Source organism: Euprymna scolopes, chromosome 36, assembly GCF_053919585.1.
Source record: "Euprymna scolopes isolate OS-2025 chromosome 36, ASM5391958v1, whole genome shotgun sequence".
NCBI classification, from domain to species: Eukaryota; Metazoa; Mollusca; class Cephalopoda; order Sepiida; family Sepiolidae; genus Euprymna; species Euprymna scolopes.
The window spans coordinates 82,883,056-82,907,233 of NC_136517.1; the positions used below are offsets into that span (position 1 = coordinate 82,883,056).

The 24,178-nt window shown below is 32.8% G+C and overlaps 3 protein-coding genes across 3 annotated transcripts in view; 2 read left to right on the plus strand and 1 right to left on the minus strand.

The window, feature by feature from the left end:
- The window catches only part of LOC145260638 (ADP-ribosylation factor 5-like), a 58,239-nt gene extending 42,340 nt beyond the window's left edge, over positions 1–15,899 (plus strand). Inside the window, exon 4 of the mRNA XM_080118965.1 lies at positions 15,774–15,899. Within this exon, the coding sequence (XP_079975091.1) occupies positions 15,774–15,823 (50 nt within the window). The 3' untranslated portion in view covers positions 15,824–15,899. The remainder of the gene's footprint in view (positions 1–15,773) is intronic.
- On the minus strand, positions 1,117–24,096 carry LOC145260639 (uncharacterized). Its single transcript, XM_080118966.1, has 7 exons — positions 22,684–24,096; positions 18,845–18,923; positions 13,982–14,035; positions 13,081–13,126; positions 11,180–11,428; positions 4,208–4,330; positions 1,117–1,157 (listed from the first exon to the last, which is right to left on the minus strand). The coding sequence occupies exons 1-5, from the start codon at positions 22,814–22,816 to the stop codon at positions 11,222–11,224; spliced, it is 519 nt and encodes a 172-aa protein (XP_079975092.1). The 5' UTR covers positions 22,817–24,096; the 3' UTR covers positions 1,117–1,157; positions 4,208–4,330; positions 11,180–11,221.
- Positions 21,863–24,178, plus strand: part of LOC145260636 (protein transport protein Sec23A-like) — an 81,060-nt gene continuing 78,744 nt past the window's right edge. The window contains exon 1 of the mRNA XM_080118962.1: positions 21,863–21,952. The gene's annotated coding sequence lies outside the window, so the exon portion shown is untranslated. The remainder of the gene's footprint in view (positions 21,953–24,178) is intronic.

Consider the following 24,178-nt stretch of genomic DNA (forward strand, 5'->3'; position numbering starts at 1 on the left):
AAACCAAGCTTCTCTCTTTACATCATCAACATTCTGATCCACATCTGACATCAATTGAAATGAATGGCTCTCGTCTTCAGGAGGCCTCTAGTTTTGACAAGCTTCTTGGCTTGACCATTACTCCTGATCTTAAATGGAACACGTACATCAAATCTGTTGCCAAGGCCGCTGGAAAAATGGTGGGATCTTTCTATCGATCCGGTAGATATCTCACTGCTGATGCTATTCTCTATCTATATAAGAGCCAGGTACGTCCAAGGATGGAACACTGTTGCCACATCTGGGCAGGAGCTGCTAGAAAGGACTTGGCCTGCCTTGATAGAGTTCAAAATAGACTTCGTAGCCTCATAGGAGATGTCCTTTTCTCTTCCTTGCAACCTCTATCTCACAGAAGAAATGTTGCGAGTGTGTCTCTGATGTATCGTTATTTTCATGGAAAGTGTTCGACTGAGCTTCAATCTATGGCCCCCCCTCGCCAAACTTTCACAAGAAACACTCGTCTAGCTGTAAATACTATCAATAATTCCCCCCACTCTTTATCTGTGCCTAAACCTAAACGTAGATTCCATGAACAAAGCTTCTTTCTTAGAACTGCACGCCTGTGGAATTGTCTTCCGTTTTCCTGCTTTCCGGCTGACTACAATATGGTTGTGTTCAAGTCTAAAGTAAATAAGTTCTTGATGAGCCGTTCCATATAAGTTATCAAATTTACCAAATTTTCATTACTAATGATTACTATATTGTCCAATTTCTACTGTACACTCTTTAACCCTTATCCTTGAGTGGCCTCTTGGCCTTGATAATGTGGTGATGCCTATGTAAAAAAAAAAAAAAAAAAAACCCTAACTCTTATTTCCAGTCCCAATAACCCTAACTCTAATTTCCAGTTCCAATAACCCTAACCCTAATTTCCAGTCCCAATAACCCTAACTCTAATTTTCAGTCCCAATAACCCTAACTCTAATTTCCAGTCCCAATAACCCTAACCCTAATTTCCAGTCCCAATAAATGTCTCAAGAAAGGGAACTTCATCTACCCTACCAACAAAAAAATTATTAAGCAGTTTTGTGTTGCGTTGTTAATCATGCCAAAAACAAAAAAGCAAAACCTTTTATTACCTTTTTGATGGATTTTGTCATTCCAAAAGCAGTGTACAACTGAAAGACAAACAAGATGATATATATATATATATATATATATATATATATATATATATATATATATATATATATATATACCAAAGAAAACCTGAATAACAGGAAATATTATGTAGGTATGACCTCCTTAGATTTACAAACCAGATATTATGATCATAAAAATACGTTCAATAACAAAAAATACTGAATGAAACAGCACTAACAAACCAATACTGGGAACTGAAAGAAAGTGGACATTCATCGATAGTCGAATGGAAAATAGTAAGACAAGCAAGTACACATAGGGACCTAGACGATCCATGTAGATTATGCCTGAATGAGAAATTTGCTATCCTAAACTTTAAAGAACCCTAACATCTATTAAATTATAGGAGAGATATAACGAACAACTATGTGCACAGGATAAACTCTACTCTAGGAAAATAATTTTAAATTAATAATAATAAAAAAAAAAATAAAAATAAAATAAAAATAATAATAATAAACAAATAAAATAAAATAAACATATATATTCATATAATAAATAAATTTATAAATAAAACTAACATAATATCCAAAATATAAACCAAAGCACAAAATAATGTATTTAACTACATCTAGGTTAAAAGTAGGTCAACTTTTTATACATAAAAGGATATGACTATCCCTTTCCCATAAAACACACAAAGAGAAGGGATGAACCTGAGGTCAATTGTATCTTTGTCCTGTAAGTGTCCGACCATTGACTGATTAAAATGGGTGTGGTTACAACTAAGAAGCTAATTGGCTAACTATCAAATTCATTACGATGTGTTTATATAAAAATGCACGATAACCACAACTCTATGCATAAGCTTGACAAATTCTCATGAGGATGAAATGCGGACTATTCTGTGTATGCTCCCTATCTTGGGTTGAGCATATTGGGAAGTGATAAAAAACTGCCATTAGCGTATTAAGCGACGCTCTTTGTGTAAACAAATTGAGGGGAGGCATTTAGACGATGTCAAACATCATTAAATTCATTATCCACACAGCAGCAGCCATATAGCGCAATGGTGAGAAGTCTTGACTGTCATTTGGGCGGTCGGGTTTCGATATTGGCTTGAGGCAGTTGCCTGTCTAGTCGCACTGATGAGCTGTGAAACAGCGAACCCTTACTGTATGTGGATGACTATATATATATATATATATATATATATAATAAAAATTACAATAAGTATACTAAGGTAATCAAAATGGTAAACTTAAAATATATTATAAATATTAAAGAGTTAATATTTACAAGTAAAATAAACTCAGCCAGATGTAAAAAGCTCAATAAAACCGAAAAGGAAATAGAGCTTATAATATGAACAAATGATTAATAAAACATGTTAAAAGACATCTTGAAAAAGAGTTAAAAACATATTTAATTTTAAAAAAGGAAGCACAAGATAAGTGTGCTTCCTTTTTTAAAATTAAATATGTTTTTAACTCTTTTTTAAGATGTCTTTTAACATGTTTTATTAATCATTTGTTCATATATATATATATATATATATATATATGAGGGAGTTAAAAGAAAAAGCTCGATTCTTTCAGAGGAGACTTATTGGGATAATGCAAAGCCCAATAATTTGTTTTGGAGTTTATATAGAAATCAATAAAGTAAGAAAATGACAATATAAAAATATATACTAATATATATAGATTTATTCATTTATTCAATAAGGGTAATACATCTATGATGAGAAGCATTAGACTTCGAAATACCATGGTATAAAATGCTTTACTTATCCTACACAACTAACTGATGTATCACACTTATTGAATAAATGAATAAATCTCTATGTATTAGTATATTGTCATTTTCTTACTTTATTGATACTCTGTAATGTGTGTGTGTGTATGTGTGTGTGTGTGTGTGTGTATTTATATGTAATTTTACTACTTGGAGTAATAATAATAATAATAACATATAAATAAGTAACACAGATTTTACATTTAGATAGCTCAATAGTGCAATACTAGAGCTATAAATATTTCTTAAAGTTACTGATAAGTTTCTTAACCCATTTTATATATATATATATATATATATATATATGAATATTTTTACACGGCTCAGTATTAGCATGTAGTTGCCATGTGCGCTCTGTTACAGTCTTCAAGACTCCTCCCTCTCCTCCACCTCCATTTCCTCCCTCAGGCCCAATAGTCAACCTGTTAAATAATGTAACTATTATTGGATGGAAAAAAAGGCATCTATATATTAATACCTTAGTGCCTTTCACATACATCCGTACATGTCATGGTTCCCAGATTATAAATTATTCGATCGGAAGATTCTATTTACCAAAACGGAAGATAGGATAGTGATAACATGCTACAACCATTAAATTACGCTAATTTAATATTTATAGTATGTTATCGGTAGAATATTCTTATCATTGTTTTGACTCTCAAGTATATAGCAGACACAGTTAATCAATCGAAAACCACATCACTCTATCTAAAAACGATATTAATTGATATATACTCGAGAGTCAAAATAAAAAAAGAATATGCTCTCGTCACAATTCTAGTTATCACCCACTATCCTCATTTTTAATAAATAGGATTTCTCGATCACTGAAGACGTAATGTAAAAAAAAAATTTTAAATAAAAAAAAAATGATGTTTTTTTTGTCATACTTGAAACTAAAATATACTTTCTCGGTCTTCTAGCCAGAATCCAAAGGTAGTATCAGTTCTATCTAAAGATGGTATAATGATATCGTGGGGTTTCTGTTTGCACCGGACGTCCATATGATGGAAATATGTCACAGACTTCTATAAGGTTATTGGAGATAAACCATAACAACCAGATATATTCTGACACGACATTAACTAGATTACTTAGGTAAATACTTTTACAGTTTTAACAAAAGGGTTACGATAATATTGGGTGGGTGGGGGGTGGGGATCTCCATTCACGATGAACGTCCACAGAATGACTAGCAGCAATATATTACATATGAAAGATGCCGCTGTGGAATTTCCACAGGTCCTGCTAGTAAGAAATGAATAAAACTTGCCAATGATCTTACATTTCTGGATGGATTTTGGAAAAAAGGAAAAGAAGAATTGGTTTCTTCCAACCATTTCTTTGCACCTCCAAGAGGACCAAACGTCACAAGCATCACCTGGGCACCGGCAGTGTTTATTTCATCCTGGAAAGCAAGAACGACAAACCTGTTGTTGAAACAGATTAAGATACTCATCAGAGAATACTCCACATAAAAAAATTAAAATTTAATTTATCTACCCGTATGTTGCTGAACTCGATGGAACAAAATATTGCATACAGAGTGAAGCAAGGGAGATAATTCAGTCTTCATTAAAACCAAAATGAAAAAAGGTAATATGATAAAACTGTAATTTCTAATACAGGGTAGAATGATAAAATTGTTGCCCTAAAGAAAACAACGCTACAGCTTTACTTTAAAACTTTTATTGAAAAAAATCAATTCAGGTAACTTGATTAAGTAGTAGAGCTGACATTCACTCAATGTAGCCGCCTTCAGCCTCAATCATAGCCACGAAACGGATCCAGAACTGGGAGCATGACTTTTTCACAAGTGCTGGCAGGAGCTCAGCAAATACTCAGCGGATGGCGGTGATCAGGCTGGCTTTGGTGTTGTGGGAGGTCATGTTGGTGATGTTCTCGACGTATGACCAAACGAAGTAGTCCAGCAGGTTCAGGTTGGGGGAGGAGGGGGGAGCAATGAGAGAAGAGTACAAAGTCATAGCACTCCTTCTGAAGCCAGGCCTAGGTTTTTTTGGATTTGTGGGTCAGCACCAAGTCCTACTGTCACACGACACTCTTCAGTACATCCAGGTACACTTTGGTGTTGACTTTTAAGCTGACTTTGAAGATGTGAGGTGGTATGATGTGGCTCTCATTGGAAACTACACCAAAGACCATAACCATGGCCGGAAACTTTGTTTTCATCACTCTGGACACGTCTCTGTTATGTGTGACAATCCAGTAATGCATTTTAAGGGAGCTGGCAATGGTCCTGTTTTCATAACTTGGATTGGTAGAGAGCATGAGTTATACAGCAGCACATCTCCGATCTCACTGTTTGAACATTGTGTCACTTTCAGACATGATAGAAGGCTCCTATTGCTCTTGAGATTTGTACACAACTGGCCAACTAGATGTCTAGAACAAAAAAAAAAAAAAGAAAACCGTTTTTCATCAAAAGGAAATGGAATCATGTCGTCTTTTCTAGAGTGACAATTTTATTGTTCCATCCTGTAGTCTAATACTAGAAACAACAGTTGAAAATAATCCACTACACCATCCACTGTGACTATGCAATTCCTACAGTTATATACCTAGAAAACGGAGCTATTAAATCTAACATAGTGATATGGAATAAGAAGGAGAAAGAAGCAACCTTAGTAGAAGTTACTGTCCCCAACAGTGCTGGGTTAAACAGAGCTGAGAGGGAAAAGATTACGAAATACCAAGGTCTAATGTACAACATGAAAAGAAATTGGAATCTTAGGAAGATTTCCATAATTACAGTAATTATAGGAGGAACAGGACTCGTGGAAAAGAATTTCGAAAAATACCTTCCAAATATACCCAGTGAATCAAGTGCAAGAGAAATACAGACAATTGCATTAAATTAAAGGGCCGGTTAGTATCTTTAAAAGATCCCTTGGTTGAAATGTATAAGATATTAGGTGAATGTCTGGCAGCGGGTAGGATGCCCCATTCTCTACCAGAACAAAATGATCAGAATTTTTTTTAAGGTGAAGAAGGGAAAAGTAGTAACCTTGGTAAAAGTTAGTGTTCCAAACGATACTGGGTTAAACAGAGCTGAGAGAGAAAATATAACAAAATACCTACGTCTTATGTATGACATGAAAAGAGCTAAGGGGAAAAAGCTGTCATACACTATGCAATATCTATAGCTACGTAACTAGAAAATAAAAGTATTAAACCTGACAATGATGCTTTGGCCCCCCTGTTGTTCTGCGAGACTGAACATGGCGGTGTATGTGAAAAAATTGTCCCGGCAATGTTTTAAATCAAAAGTCAATGTAATTTGAAAAAAAATTTTTTTTTTTAATTAAAAAACACCTTGTTTTTTATCAAAAGTAAATTTTAATAAAAAACGAGGTGGGTTTTTTTTTTTTTTCGCTTACAAACTTTGTTTGAACTTTTTAAACTTTTACGTACTTAAAAATAGACTTTATAGATCTTTTATAATATAATTTTTTTTAATTTATTGGACAAAAAGTTTTTTTTTTACATTTCTCATGTATTATAAACAAAAAAAAAACAAAAAAAAAACAGGCATTATAAAAATAATAATAAAAAAAACAGGCATTATAAACAAAAAATCTATCCAATACATGAGTGGCAAAGTGACAAATGAAAAAAAAAAAACATCTTTTTTTATATATATATATATAATTAAATCTCATTTCAAAAAAAGCTGATTGAAAAAATTTCATTAAAAAAGAAAAAAATAAAATGGAAAAATCTTTTCCCAAAAGACTGGGGACGATTTTTCATCTTATATTTTGGTTAATTAAATTTTAAAATTTCATTTTTTGTTTGTAAAAGTTTGTTAAAAAGTTCAAATAAAGTTTGTAATGTAAGTGGAAAAAACAAACAAAAAAAAACATCTCTTTTTTTTTTTTTTATTAAAAATAAAACTAACATTGACGTTTGACCTAAAACATTGTCGGGGACGAATTTTTCGCATACACCATCATGTTCACAGTCTCGCAGAAAAACAGGGAAGCCAAAGTAAACCAAAGCCGTCAATGCTTTTAAGAAGAAGGGTGGTCTCAGCAATGACTACAAGTGCAGGTTCTATGTTATAGAAGATGGAATTTTATACATTGCAGAAAGAACAAATCAGTAATTGATTATAAACAGAGTATATAATGGTATAATCAGAAAACAAGTTCTGTGTTTTACAAGATAAGTATCAACAAAGCGTGAAAGAAAAAAAATTGATAATGTTTGCAAATCGTTTGATTCTTAACATAAATTTCAGAAGAGGATAATAATGGCTGTCCAAGATCAAATATTGATGACTAATGCTTTTCAGGATATAAGTGGTCTCAGCAATAACAACAAGTGCAGGTTCTTCCACACAGAAGTAGAGAGTGTGAACCAACTGACATTCAGTTGTAAAGTCCTGTTGGGGTGGGGGGCTATTATACAATGTGACACAATGGAGTGTGTAAATATCTCCACTGGACCATCTGTAAAAAAGTTAAATATAAAATACAGCAACAAGTCCTGTGAACATGTTTACCAGAAACAACAGTTGGAAATAAGTTATACACCATCCACTATGACTATGCAATTTTTACAACTACATACCTAGAAAACATAGCTATTAAACCTGACATAGTGATATGGGACAAAAAGGAGAAAAAAAAACAACCCTAGTAGAAGTTAGTGTCTCCAATGACATTGTGTTAAACAGAGCTGAGAAGGGAAAAAGGTAATGAAATACTGACATGAAAAGGAACTAGAATCTTAGAAAGATCTCAATCATTCCAGTAATTATGTGAGCAACCAGACTGATGAAAAAGAATTTCAAAATCTATCTGATGAATATACCTGGTGAACCAAGTGCAAGAGAGATACAGACAATTGCACTTAAAGGGATGGTTAGAATCTTAAAATGATGTCTCGGTTGGAATGTATGAGGTAGTGGAGGAAAGTCTGGCATCCCCAGCTAGAACAAAATGATAGGTGTCGTGTGTCAATAACGCAGTTAACGTGGTACTAGCGTGAACCAACTTGCTTGTGTTCAAGTTAAGTGCAGAGAGGTTGAAAGGTTAAGACTGATAGGCTTCAAATTCATTGACAATGCTTTGCACCTGCCTGCTAGCAGGGGTTATGAGGCAGGTCAGTGCATTTTGAGTGTGAACCGGTTAACTGGATGCTATCACCTGACACATACACCTCAAAAGATAAGAGTTGTACACATGAGTTTTTGTAGTAATCGCACTCAGAGAGTTCTTCAGTCAAACTAGAATCAGTCAGAACGAGAGAAGCTTGATTCAAGATGAGAAAGCAAAAAAGAAGAAAGAGATTGAAACTGATTCAGCGATGCAGAGGCCTTCTCGGGGAACGAGGAAAATCCAGAATAAAAACTTTCTCCAAACAATAATATCAAGTTGTGTTTGGGGAGTATGCATAAATTTTCGCAAGGGAACACCGGCCAATGAAAAGAAGGAAAAGTATATGTTGTAAGATCTTCTTATAGTTTGTATATATGTGACACACACCCATACATGCACACACTCATGACTGTATACATACATGTACACACACACAGACAGCCGATCACGGCTATGTCACATACATAAGAATATACACTCTGATTAATTATACATACATGAATATACACACCTCCCCCAACGCAGGTATATAACATAAGACAATTAAAATAAAAAGTGTACACCCTTTTCTAAAACTGATAAAAAAGTATGCTTCGCCTGTGTTCACACTTGTTGTTTATCTTGATATATTACTAAGATATTGATATAAATTCATAGAATTACATCAATAATTTGCGGAAATTTTCCCGAAATATGCCATATGGAACCTCCATGAGACCGTATTGATGCAAGTAAGAAAACAATACAATGTTATCAAAATATTAAGAAAAAAGTATGCGCATATATTGTATTAATCAATACTTTTCATAGCTGTACCCCTTTTTTTAAATGGCGTCGTTACCTTTTAACAGACCCAACACATTGTAGACTCTGTCGCAAGGAAATAGAAGAAAGGAAAAGACTCAACATACGTTTTCTTTTTTTTTTTTAACAAAAGCCTTCATACCTAGTATTTAGAGATCTCTAGATGCTGACATAAATACCCCCGTCAAACCCGACAAGCAGCAAAGTCCCACCCCTACACTGTAGAGATGTCAGGAAGTCTTCTACTCTAATAGTCTTTTCCCCACACAGCTAGACTTTGGAATTCCCTTCCAGGTTCCTGCTTCCCTGAGTGCACTGACATGCAGAAGTTCAAGTGTAATGTAAACAGACATCTTGCTGCTCAACTCCCTACATAATATCCCTGCAATTATGTTCCAGATAGTAGCCCCCTACATCAAAGTGACACCGTGTCTTGTTTGGGGTGAAAATGCAATAACATTTTTAAAAAAAAAAACAAAAAAAAAAAACGCTTTTTTTGTTAATATTTAAATGGTTCATTTCTCCTTCTCCGGCAGAGTGTAACTTTTCGTCCCTGCTGTGACATCACCTACGTGTAACAAACACGTATTTTTTTGAATACCGCCCATGTCTCGAACACCACTCCTTTGAACGCCCAATGCTCTTCCTTCTCGCTCCTTGCTATGTGTGTCTTTTTATTGTCTCTGCTTTGATGTCATATCGCGCAGCTGACTTTTGAATATTTTATGAGCTGCTGCTGCTGCTCCCAGTATTAGCGGCTTTGTTACACATCTGCATTGTGCTGCCTTCTATAAATTACCGTTAAAACTGAAAGAAAAAATAGGTGCTCCTTCTTTATTAGAGTGAAATTTAAAAATCGAAATATTGAATTCCATGTAAAACCAATGGTATCTACTACATTGTCATGTCACAGTAATGAACATATCCAAAAATTATAAAAACGATAAGGTAAAAAATTAATCTAATACATAAAAGGCTATATGTCTGTCTGTCTGTCTCCATATTTTGAAACTATCTCTTCCGAAACTAAAAGTCGCAGAGCGGTGCCAAGGGCCTCAAATGATTGGATTTTTTATGGACCATCCTTTTAGGGGTCTTTAGCCAGTTAAAAATGTTGTTAAGGGGTCAAAAATGGGTCAAATTCGAAAAAAAAATCGTTTCACGTTTTGTACATTCATTTTAGTTTAATTTTTAATTTTTAATCAGTTTATATGCGTGTTGCGTTGGTACAGTGGTAAAGTCACCAGCTTTGATTGCTACAGTTTTGATTTCGGTTTCAATTCTAACTGGTGGCACCCAAATACTTTTTTTTTTTTACTTTTGAAGTCACGAATCTATAATAATATATACAAAATCTGAACAAATTAAAACATCATATTTAAGCATATTTTATGACCAGGCAAATCCGAGCGCCGCCTTGGTAGTTATTAGTTAAAACAGTTTTCAAAGATAATTGGCAAAAATTGAGTTTTTCTTCTAAACTGGCCTAAGATTTTCAAGTTTTCTGAACATAATTACCTCCCTTTGTTATGATTGGAACTGTTCTGTTTATGCTTTTAGCAAAATTCAATTTTTGCTAATTTTCTCCGATTAATAATTAATTTTCTACCTTATGGTTTTTCGTACTTTTTGGAAATTTTTATATATTTTTATTATGACATGGCAATTAAGTAAATACCCTTTGTTTTACTTGAAATTCAATATTTCGATTTTCGCTCTAATGACAGAAGCGTGAATAAATATTATCCAAGGCAAGATAAGTTACTCTTCTACCTAGCTGGATAAGTTTTTAGAATTTGTTTTAAAATCCACATAGATTCGAAAGAGTGGTCCAAAAATCAAATTTATACCAAATAGATGTTACCGAAGGCAAGATAAGTTACTCTTTTACTTAACTGGATAGGTTTTTAGTGTTTTTACTTAATGTAAAATGTTTATTCGACTCGAAAAACAAGTAAACCTGTACACAAGCACAAGAAAAAAACTGTCATGTAACAAATACATTGCACCCATTTTTTTCTTGTGCTCATGTACAGGTTGACATTAGTTGTTCTTCAAACCGAACAAACATTTTGTATTAAAATTGCATTAAAAACTAAGTAGATTGGTTTTACTTGAAATTCAATATTTCGATTGTTAAATTTCATGCTAATAATGAAGAAGCACCAAAAATATGCTTCACCAATGTTTGCAGTCATTATTTTACACTAACAAAACACGCTAATGTAAATATACACTAAAAAAACACACGGTGCTAGCAAAAATGTAACTTAAACCTGTCTGCTTGATTTTTCTTTATGAAAAAACAACATGTCCAAGCGATTACTTACAAATCGTGATTCAACGTCAGCGGCATGAGTTCGTCACGGAAGTCATGCAAAATGGCGGAGAAGAATAAGCAGTAAGTGGGCGCAGTCCATGGTCTTGAGGTAATCCTCAAGGGTAGATGCCACACCATCTCGGACATTGATTAATCTGGACTCTAAAAGATCACACTGACTAACATCAAGTGTCGAGGACTTCTGCTGCTCAGTGATGAGGGCTGTGTCAATTCCATCCAACAGTTCATCCCAGTCCGTCTGTAAAAACAAGTTTTATAATGAATTTAGAAGATAAATATTAAATAGAAAAATATATCTAATAACAACATGACATAAATAAGATAACAACATAAGATAACAACATAAGATAACAACATAAGATAATAACAACATAAGATAACAACATAACATAATAACAACATAAGATAATAACATAAGATAATAACAACATAATAACAACATAAGATAACAACATAAGATTACAACATAACATAATAACAACATAAGATAACAACATAAGATAACAATATAACATAATAACAACATAAGATAATAACATAACATAATAACAACATAAGATAATAACAATATAATATAATAACAACATAATATAATAACAACATAAGATAATAACAACATAAGATAATAACAACATAAGATAACAACATAAGATAATAACAACATAAGATAATAACAATATAATATAATAACAACATAATATAATAACAATATAAGATAACAACATAAGATAACAACATAATAACAAAATTACATAACATAAGATAACAACATAACACAATAACAACATTACATAACAACATAACATAATAACAACATAACATAATAACAATATAAGATAATAACAACATAACATATTAACAACATAACATAATAACAACATAACATAATAACAACATAACATAATAACAACATAAGATAATAACATAAGGTAATAACATAAGATAATAACAACATAAGATAACAGCATAAGATAACAACATAAGATAATAACATACGATAACAACATAAGATAATAACAACATAAGATAACAACATAAGATAATAACAACATAAGATAACAACATAAGATAATAACATAATAACAACATAAGATAACAACATAAGATAATAATATAAGATAATAACATACGATAACAACATAACATAATAACAACATTACATAACAACATAACATAATAACATAAGATAATAACATAAGATAACAACATAACATAATAACAACATAAGATAACAGCATAAGATAATAACATAACAGAACAACATAATAGCATAATAACATAATAACATTACATAATAACATGACATAACAACACAACATAATAATGTAATAACATAAGATAATAATACAACATAACATAACAAAATAACATCACAAAATAGCATAACAACATAATATAACATAATACTATAATAACATAAAATAACACCAAACCAGCATAACAACGTAATAACCTAACAACATGACATAATAACATAAAATAAAATAACAACAAAATAACATAACAAAATAACAACATAATAAAATAAGATAACAGCATAATAACATAACTGTTATGAGCCTGTTTAAGGGATCATAAGGAAAACTGAACGTGGGAATAGAGTTAAAAAACATACAAAAGTGAGGGTTGTTCGTACAACTGACAAACAAACTTGGTTGGTCCACCTGATATTGATTCCATCATATGTCTTTGTCATCTGGTATTTATTGTGCATGGATCAGTTTATTTGTAGGTAACACATACGGCATACAGACTGTGCTAAAGTAATAACATTATTATTTAGAAAGCCATTCTTAAATAAAAAACAATACAATGCTAGTTAAAAATAGGTGAAACAAAAAACAGTTATTGTAAAGCAAAAAAAAAAAAAAAAAAAAGTCAACATTTTACCTCCGCCTCCAGTAAGCCATTAGCATATTCTTCAATTTTGGTTGTCCTAAAATAAAATTTAAAAAAAAAAAAGTCACCACGTTTTCAGCACCAAAAATGATTATAGACAAGAAAAAAAAGTAAAAAGTAGAAAATAGAAATGAAATAGAAATCAGAGAAATGATACCGAAATCAAAAAGTAAAATAATTCATTAGTCCTGACAATTTCATTGGTCATCGACAACATAATCATCATGATAATTAGTTAACATCGGTTTTATATGTTGGCATGTGTTGGATGAGATTAACTAACCAATCTCTGCCCAGGTCTTTATTTATTCTTTCTCATTTTTATCACTATCGCCTATGTTTTCCCTTAGCCTTCCCCATGAATTGAACCTGCTACCTCAACTATTCTACATCGGATAACTATAGCATTCATTCATTCTTTCAACACGATCATACCATCAAAGTCTTCTGCTTTGCACACATCTCCCTATACTATTCAGATTGAATCTTCGTCTGCAGTCATCAGATATAAGCCTAGTATCATATGAATGTGTGCGTTTTATTTTGCAGTAAGTTCTTTGATAAGACAGGGGCATGTTCAAAATGAATGTTTCTGTTTAGAGCACAATGGAGCCATGATACTTGACTTTTGCATTTTAAACTTTAATTTAAGCCATTATATAAAAATAATTTTATAAAATTCAGGTTTTGTGCAAAAAAAAAAAAAATAAAATGAATTTGTCTTCCTCACATTTGGGACGCATTTAGTAACTGTGCCTAGAGTGCAATCTCTCATTGGATAGTAGGTTTCAGAGAAATAACTTGAATATGATCAAAGGGAGATAATTCTGAGTCAACAATTATATAGATTCTAGCAACAAAATAAAAAATACATACAAAAATATGTTCTTACCTGTAATGTTTTGCTAGAATAGAATCTAACTGATGCCTTTTCTCAATCTGCAGACTACAAAAAACAACAACAACATAATGAGTTTTACTAATCCATCAATATATATATATAAAAGTGGGAATATGTGTGTGTGTATGTGATGACACTTCTCAACCTAAATACTCAACAAATGTTTGATCTACAGACTTGAAATTCGGTATATAGGGTATTCAGACATGTGGAACACTTTTTAATTTGTTTTCATCCAGAAAAAAGTTTGCTAAGGGGTCAAAATTGAAAAATTGGTACTTGGGGATCATTGGATATTTATGTTTGTCAACTGTTTCACGAGGTTTGAAAACATTTTTTTTTTAAAGATCGTGGCAAGCTGATCTAATGGTTATTATACTTAAATCCCTGCCTTGGGGTTTTGGTTTCAATCTCAGCTTGAGTACTTTTTTTTTTTACTTACAAAAAGTGAACTGTTTAGAAAAAACATAATACTTGCATACACATTTCTCAGTTTCTTTCCGTCTTTTTTTTTTACTTTATTTTTTTTAAAAGGAATTTGTTATATTTAATACCAGGCAACGCTGGGTACATCTTTAAGTATATCTATAAAAGTGACAATGTGTGTGTGTGTGTGTGTGTGTGTGTGTGTGTGTGTGAGAGAGAGAGAGAGAGAGAGAAAGAAAAAGAGAGAGAGAGAGGGAGGACACTTTTCAACGTATATACTCAATGAATTTTTGATCTACAAATTTGAAATTTGGTACATAGGATATTCAAACACATGAAAAACATTTTAATCGATTTTCATCCAGAAAAAAGGGCTGCTAAGGTGTCAGAATTGAAAAATATGTACGTGGGAGTCATCAGATTTTTTATTTGTTTGCTAACTGTTTCATGATTGCGCATGCGTGAATAGTTCACATTACAGGTTACTTATGTTAATAATAAGTAGTTTGAAAACACGTTTTAAAGATCATTTCATGCTGGTCTAATGGTTATCATCATGCACATGTCTCAGTTTCTGTATGAATTAAAATATAATATTTATGCATATTTTATGACCTGGCAATGCCGGGTGGCCTGCTATCTCATAATAAAAATTGTTTTCCGTTACTTAATTTTTGAGATGAGGATTGGTTATTCATATTATTTGTATTCTTCAGACTACTGATCTCATTTTGAGTGTCATTTTTACAATGTTTCGGTTGATGTAATCCGTGGGACATTAGTTAGAGTGCTTGGAAAAATCAATTGTAAAAGTGATATTCTCCAGATGGTTGAAGGTTCAATTCTCAGTGTGGGCGATCAAAAAATACAATTGCAAATTACTTATTATTCCCAAGTTTGCTAAGACACACATAAAGAAGGTCGGAGGTTGTTAACATCGCACTCAAGATGAGAATAGTAGTCCAATGAATCCAAATGATATATATAAAAAATGTTACTACTGATTCCCAACTTAACAAGGCCAAAAGCCACTTGAGGATAAGGGTGAAACAAGTTGTCAGTTGGATGATGGAGCAGTGTTATAAAAGGTTTCAGAACGCTATTTCGAATGAATCAGATTATTCTGCTATTGGCATTCGTTTCCCTGATATCTTTCTGGTTAGAATTCTTCCTAGAAAGACATCGGATGCTTACAGGAGGTACCGCATGTAGGCTACCAACATCCTAAGTGAAATTGTTTCTGTGTGATGATGATGATGATGATGATGATGACACCAACAATGATGATGATAATAATGATGAATGGTCATTGTCAATATAATTAATATGGATATTTTTTTTTGTTTTTCTTTTTTAGAGAACAGAGTTCGACAAGATACACCTGAAGAAAGTCGGAGGTTACGTTGACTGAAACATTGTGAAAAATGCCTCCGAAGTAGTCCGAAATATCTAAATAATATGAACGCATCTGTAGATTTGCGGTTGTGATGCTGACGCGACGTATGCAATTCTGATTACAGAGATTATAGTCACCATGGATTTTCCCTCCCAACTCTTAATAAAGACAATTTTCAGGAACTGGTGGATCATGTCTGCAAAACTATCAAGAGTTCCTACAGACAGTCCACACCAATTCATAGATTTATGAAGACGGCAAAAAGAAACAAATCTAAGTTTTTTCTTCTGCAAGAAACAAGAACAATCTACCCTCATGAAATAAATATAGTGTTCGGTTTGAAACTCAGTATAAAATCCCAAGTTCGACATAAAGATTCATTTCATATCAGCTGAGAATACGCCTAACAAACAGTTCGATACAAAACACCTGATGAAGGCCGGAGGGCCAAACGACCGAAACGTTTTGACTGTAACAACCAAGATGAGGAAGTCAGTCCGACAATCTCAATAAATGAAAACCCGTCATCTCAAAAATACAGACAATTACTATAAGAACAATAGCTTGAATAATCCGAATAATTTTTTTTCTGGAAATAGCTTGAGATAAGGCATGAAACCACTTGATGTAAGGAGCTAACAAGAATGAAAAGCGAAGACAAGAGATGCCTATTGACCTTAGTCTTGAAAAGACCAAGTCTGTAGATAGAAGGAAAACAGTGAGCAGGAAGAGAGTTCCACAACCTTGCAGACATCGGAAAGAAGCTACTGGAATAGGAAGCTTTTTTACAAACCACCTTACATTCATTAACCCTTATCCTTAAATGGCTTTTGGGCCTTGATAAGTGGTGACTCACTTCTGTCCTAGTGACGAAATGTTGCATCCCTCCGCCTGTTCTACAAGTATTTTAATAGTGGATGCTCTGATGAACTACAAGCCTTTGTATCCCCTCGACATAAATACTCCCGATAAACCCGACAATCAGCAAAATCACACCTCGGCACAGTAGAAACCCTTAGATGTAAGAAAGCCTTCATCTCTAATAGTTTCTTCCCCAGAACTGCTAGACTCTGGAACTCCCTTCCGGGTTCCTGTTTTCCCAACTGTACTGACATGGAGAAATTCAAGTGTAATGTGAACAGGCATCGTAGCCCCTACACCAAAGTGGCACTGTGCCTTGTTTGGGGTTAAAATGGAATAATATATCTATATATATATATATATATATATAACCATCAACAACAACTGTAGTTTAATTTGTTTTTCGAGGGGGGTCCTTTTAATGATTTTATTTTGGATCTGTTATGCTTCCACCGGGCACTTCTGGTTTACAGTGTCTGCTAGTATATATATAAAATATTTTTGTTCATATGTTTGGAAGGATATATATATATACTGTGTGAGCAAAAACAAGACTTCAAAACAAGGTGTTGGTGGCAAGAAAAAGTGTATTTCAATTTACGTTACAATTGTTTCCATGTCCAGTTCGACAATTTCAAGCATTATGTCGTTTGAAAATTTTCAAAACCAGCATTTCTTCAGACTTTATGAATAAGCACACTTTTGGCAATGGAGCATTTTTGAAGAGAAGGAAGGAAAGAAGGAAGGAAGGAAGGAAGGAAGGAAGGAAGGGGAAATCCCTAGCTAGAAAGGCATGCGAGAAACATCTACCTTTGTTGTGGTTACGGAAAATCCCATTTAAATATTAATATATCGCCTAATATATATACATATATATATATATATATATATATATATATATATATATATATATATATATATATATATATTTTATAAATGTTTATTTTTGAAATATTGTTAATTTCAATGTATACCATTTTCGTTTAACGGGTTAAGACTGTTATGATAAAAACTGAATCACCGTTAATTTCGAGTTAAGCTCAATGTGTCTATTTAATAGGTGCAGAGCATATATAGTAAAAAACTTTGTTGAAATTCAAAGACTTACATTTTTTTCTTTTCTGTAACTTCTGGCTGACATGTAGCAACGTGGGGATAGAATTTCTTTTTCCCCAAACACCAGGTTTATCATGTACAAAATCAACCTTTTGTTGATAACATCAAATGGAAACAACATCTGACGAGTTGGTGAGAATAGGAGATTTTTATGGACACATAAAATCATAAAATTGCCATCCCATTAACGAAACGGCTGTAATGAAGAAATCCAGGATGAAATAAACAAAAGTAACAAAAAATAAAAAATGTAATTCTTTGAATTTCAACAAAGTTTTGCACTATATATATATATATATATATATATATATATATATATATGGCACTTGTACAGTTTAATCAAGACATTAAAAAATGAAAATATCGAAAAAGGTTATATTGTACGTATCTGTTTTAAACTGAAGATCTCAAAAAAAAAATTTCACTTAATTTGATCGAGTAGTTGTTTTTTTGTTTTTTTTTACAGCGGAAAAACACGTTTTTATGACAGCACGTTGAAGGCAGATATCTTGCATTTTTAAAAAATTTCTGTTTGAATTTTAACACGCCACGGGGAGATAACTCCAGTTAAAGCGCTGACACTCCCTCCCCATCTTTATTACTAGCTTTTCTTCCTAAAAATCGAGCCCTTTTCTCGAGCCTTTTATCATAACAAATTGTTTTTTCGCTGTAAAACAAAAACTACTTAATGAAATTAAGTAAAATTGTTTTTGGAGAACTTCATTCCATAATGGATACATACAATTTAAACTTTTTTCGATATTTTCATTTTTTAATGTCTTGATTAAACTGTACAAGTACCATATATATATATATATATATATATATATATATATATATATATATAAATATATATATATATCCTTCATTTTATTCCTTTGCTAAAACATAACATTTGTACCCAATTTATATCAAATGTTTGTGTGGTTCTTAACAATACACAAAGACGATATGGTTATACAAAATGATCTCTAGGACAATATGGCTGCATTTGTTGGTATTGAGGCATGTCCAATTACCAATATTTTAGAGTGAATAGGAAAATTCTGACTTACTTCTGAAAACAGTCTTTATACACTGCAACAATTTCAAACAATTTCATAGGTTCTGACAAAAGAAACTGGTCCATGGAATCTGCAAAATTTAAAAGAAAAAGAAATCCAGGTTGATAAATGTTATATCGTGACTTTTGATATAAGCAGAATAATAATCTGAGATGGAATAATTTTCTGAATAAAGATTGAGGCAACACAATAAAGTTTATTGTATGAATAGTACAAAACAAGAATAGAGTTTAAATGAAGGATATATATATATATATATATATATATATATATATATATATGTGTAAAAAAAAAAAAATATATATATATATATATATACATATATATATATTTTTTTTTTTACACAGTGATCACCACTTATCAAGGCCCGGAAGCCACTCAGGGATAAGGGTTATTGCAAGTACAGTACGTTAGTGTGGAGATTTGATGAAGTGTTTACTTAAGAGGGCGGTTCATTAGGAATTTGTTAACGTTGGACTTGAAGACATCCAAGTTGTAGTCAGGTGGGAAGCAGGCAGACGGAACAGAGTTCCACAGGCGTGCAGTACTAAGAAAGAAGCTTTGTTCATGGAATCCGCGTTTTGATTTAGGCACAGATAAAGAGTGGGGCAAATTTTTCACAGTGGATTCAGCTAGACGGGTGTTTTTCGTGAAAGACTGGCGAGGGGGGACCAGAGATTGGAGTTCAGATGAGCACCTGCCATGGAAATAACGATAAAACAAGGATAGGCTCGCAACGTCTCTTCTGTGGGAGAGAGGTTGCAGGGAAGAGAAAATTTTTATTTATTCTAAAAAAAACCATCAACTTACAAATTAGGCACAAAGCCATCAAAAATATATAAGAGAGTGTTGATAGTCATCTTCTAGCTATCCTGCTCCGGGTTGGCTACTCCATCAAAAAATCAGAATCTTTGGCACTTTGTTCGGCTGAGGTGTGCAGTTCTAGGAGGCCCACTCTCCCAGGCTTTACTTTTTCACTCTTTGAGAAATAGTGAGTTTATTGTAAATTACCTGAAACGCTCCTACCAAAAATACTAACAGGGTTATCAAGACATTTTTGGTTAACCAGGGTGTTCGGCTTCTAGAGTGCTTAATAAAGGATTGTGGAGAGTTTAGCAGTCTGTTCACATAAAAATGGAAGAAAAAAAAACAATGATACAGTTTGGCACCAATGCCTTCGCAGGAATTCATAGAATAAAGTTGTAGGTAACATTGAACTGCTCAATGGGCTGTACTTTCGATTTTTCCTCAAGGTTTATTCATGGGTGGGTATTCCACAATGCAGGGGAGGTTTGAAATATAGTGCTCACCTTCTCCTGCATGGACTGCCTCCAAGGACTGATAAACTCCACGTACAAGAATTTTTTTTTTTTACTCACATTCACCCCAAAAAAGGCATATCACCACTTGGGTGTAAAGGGCTACTATTTTTTTATTTTATTTTTTTTATTACATTTTCACCATTGCCACTTTGGTGTAGGGGGCTACTATCAGGGTCAGCAACTACTGGGGCACTATGTTGGGATTTGGGCAGCAAGACGTCGGTTCACATTACACTTAAACTTCTGCATGTCAGTACAGTTAGGGAAGCAGGGACCTGGAATGGAATTCCAGAGTCTAGCGGTTCTGGGGAAGAAACTACTGGAGTAGAAAGATCTTTTACATCTAGGGATCTCTACTGTGTGGGGGTGGGATTTAGCTGCCTGTCGGGTTTGTCGAGGGTGTCTACGTCGTGGGGGCACAAGTGTCTGCAGTTCGTCAGAGCATTCACCATTTAGGACCATGCCTAGGAAATTTTAACAAGATGTTGGTTTACATTACATTTAAACTTCTGCATATAAGTACAGTCAAGGGAGCAGGTAGTAGGAACGAAATTCCGAAGTCTAGCTGTTCGAGGGAAGAAATTATTAGAATAGAAAGCTTTCTAGCCTTTAGGGATCTCAACAGTGAAAGGGGTGTGATTTTGTTGCTAAGCAGGTTTGTCGGGGATATGTACGTTGAGGGGGCACAAGTGTAACGAGTTCATCAGAGCACATTCCATTAAAATAATTGTAAAATAAAATATCTATAGATTTAACTGGAATGGTAACATGCTACAGCAATCATCCAAACCACCAAAATTGCAATGTCATACCATGGAGATATTCATTAGCAATTACTTTATTTGCTACATCATGGGTTCATGCGTAATGGATAAAGTGCTTTTCTGAAGGTTCAATCCTCAGTGTGGACAATACTCAAAGAACAATTGCAAATTATTTAGGATTTCTATGTGGTTATAATTAGGGTTAGGGTTAAGGCTAATAGAATGGGAGCACTCTGCTCCATAGTAATCACAGTGACTGTTATGGAGTGGGTTTCTGCCAGTATTTTGTTTAATTTTCGATTTTTCGCGATTATCAAGACTCCCCAGCCAGATGTCTTATGTCAGCTATTTTTTTTCTTGTTCTAACATAAGACTCAGCTCTACTTGTGTTTCAAAGTAAATAAGCACTTTAAAATAAGTAAAACACACACACACACACACACACACACACACACACACACACACACAACCCAGCTAGGTAGAAAAGTAACTTCTCTTGTCTTTGATAAAACATTTATTTGTTATATATTTGTTTATTATTATTATTATTATTATTATTATTATTATTATTATTATTATTATTATTATTGTTGTTGTTATTATAGTTATTTCGTTTTGTTGTATTTACTGAAAAATGTCCACAAAAGATACTTTAAAAATTAAATTTAATTTGAAAATCGTATATAAAAAAATAGCACGGCCTATGTGCCGTATGCGGCATATGGACCAGGAAGTACCAGGAAGTCTTATGATAGAGGAGAAAAATAATTACAAGTAAAAATTAAAAAAAAAAATAATATAGTTTTATCATATTGGTGAAAGAGGTCTTAAAAGCCAGGGGAGGTAACTGCGATCTAGTATTTTTCACAAATGCGTTAGTTAGAGAAAATAGAAAATAGCGGACCGGACCGACCGCTATTTCTTTTTTTTTTTTTTTTTTTGATAAAAAATAGTTCTAATATATCTTTTACTCAACCAATTTTCGTAATTTATTTATTTATTTAATCCGATACGTAAGTACGTAACTTTAATTTTATTTATTTATTTATATATATATTTTAAAACCTAAAATGCATTGTTAAAATCCCATAATACTGTACAAGCTCGGTGACGTGTGAGCAAGAAAATTCAATATCGCCAAATATATTTATGTACACAGAATTTTTTTAGGGTAAACTGGGTGGGGCCACGACTTTCGTCATTAATATTACAGAGGCCAGTGGTGGGGTGGTGGGCTGGTGGGGCTACCAAATTTCAGATTTTTTTTTTTTTAATCTTTTTGGTACAAGTTCAAAATTAAACTTAATTAAAAACTAAAAATGCAAAAACATCTTTGTCATGTACTCTTCTCTTCACAGAACGAAAATATCGTATTCCAAAAATCACGTTAATTGATCAAGTAGTTTTTTTAACTAAGAAAATTGAATTTTATGAGTAAGCAAAAAGGAACTGTCTCGCGTCGTCATCTGGAAAAAGGCATATAACGCCACAATAATTCAAACTTGCGACATCAGTCTTGCAATGCTAACGAGTTCACATTAAAATTGTTTACAAATTATTTTCTTTCTTAAACAAAAAAAAAACTTGATCAGTTCACGTGATTTTTGGAATATGATATTTTCGTTCCATAAAGATGTTTCTGTATTCTTTTTTTCTTCTTCTTTTTTAATTAGGTTGAATTCTGGATAAGAACCTCTTTTTCAATCTATGCGGCCAGAGAAACAGAATAAATTTGCATAATTACCTCGGCTCTTAAAAGCATCCGAAACATTGCCGATTATCTCTCTAAATTTGCGGATTAATATTTGTAGCGAATTCTCCAACCGGTCCGCAGTGTCCGCAGTGTCCGCACTCGCACTGCTCAACGAATTCGACATCGTCGACGAATGTTTTTGCTTTTCTGTTACGAAACCGGAACTTATTTTCACATGTTAACGACACCAGGTATAAAAGCGTAACCCTTTTGTAAAAAAGTAAACTACGGCATATTTACTGTTCAAGTGACGTCATGCTTGTGGTACAAGCAAGTTAGATCTGCTGGTGAGACTGAGTGAGAACTTAAAATAAAATGAGAAAACTTTAAAAATTGCATTTATAAAAAAAGAGAACGCAATTCCGATTTATACGGAAACTGAACTTTGTTCTATGTAAATTTAAAACAGGAATTCAGAATAAATAGTTCACCTCTGTTATTGCATCGTTAAAATAAACATCACGTTGTTTTCTGAATATTAAATATTAACATTATTGGTACTTGTACAGTCTAAAAAAAATGAAAATATTGAAAAAAGTTATATTGTATGCACTCGTTATGGTATGAAGTTCTCTGAAAAAAATAATTTACAGCGGAAAAACAATTTGTTATGGCACCAAGCAGAAGGTAGCAATGTTTCGATTTTTAGACCACGAGGAAGGAAGAGAAGCTATTATTTAACATGGGAGGGGGTGTCGGCGCTTTAAACTAAGTTATCTCCCCATGATGCCCCCCTCCCTTCCTCAAGGTAAAAAAATTCAAGCATGGCTATTTTCAGCTCGCTGTTATAAAAAAATGTTTCCCCTGTAAAAAAAAAAAAAAAAAAAAATACTTGATCAAATTAAGTGAAATTTTTTTGAGAACTTTATTACATAACATAATATAAACTCCATTTTTTTTTTCAATATATTCATTGTTTAATGTCTTCATTAAACTGTACAAGTGCCGAATTATTTTATTGTTTTGATTCTGAACAATACAAAGACAATTTTCGGCGCTTCTACACTATTTGAGGCGAGATTTCGCAAATCGGAACACTGAATTCCACATGAAAACAATGGTATCTACGTATCTTGTATTTTTAAGAATATTATTTTAAAAAAATTACGAAAATCGATAAGATAGAAATTATTTATTAAAGAAAATAAAAAATACGGTGTGAAAACATACAAACTGAACTGAAGTATTCACATTTTTTTAAAGTTACAATAATATCAATGGAATATTTTGTTTTTGAATTTTTAAGATGATAATTGATAATTTGGATCATTCGGACTACTGTTCTCATCTTAAGTTATTTTCACAAGTCGTTTATCTGCTAATACTACAATCTGTTACATCAGCAGATAAAACAGGCTTGATGAACGGGCCTTGTGTTTACTTTTTACGAAGGTCATGATAAACACGCAGACATGACCGGAAGTTATTTTCACATGTTAACGAGACCGGGTAAAAAAATTACAAAACAAAAAAAGAAAAAAAAACA

Coding starts and splice junctions, on each gene's coding strand:
- LOC145260639 (XM_080118966.1), bottom strand. CDS start 22,816: ATGTCGAATTCGTTGAGCAGTGCGAGTGCGGACACTGCGGACACTGCG. Junction 18,924..22,683: donor GGATGCTTTTAAGAGCCGAG/GTAATTATGCAA, acceptor TAAATTTTGCAG/ATTCCATGGACCAGTTTCTT. Junction 13,127..13,981: donor ATTCTAGCAAAACATTACAG/GTAAGAACATAT, acceptor ATTTTATTTTAG/GACAACCAAAATTGAAGAAT.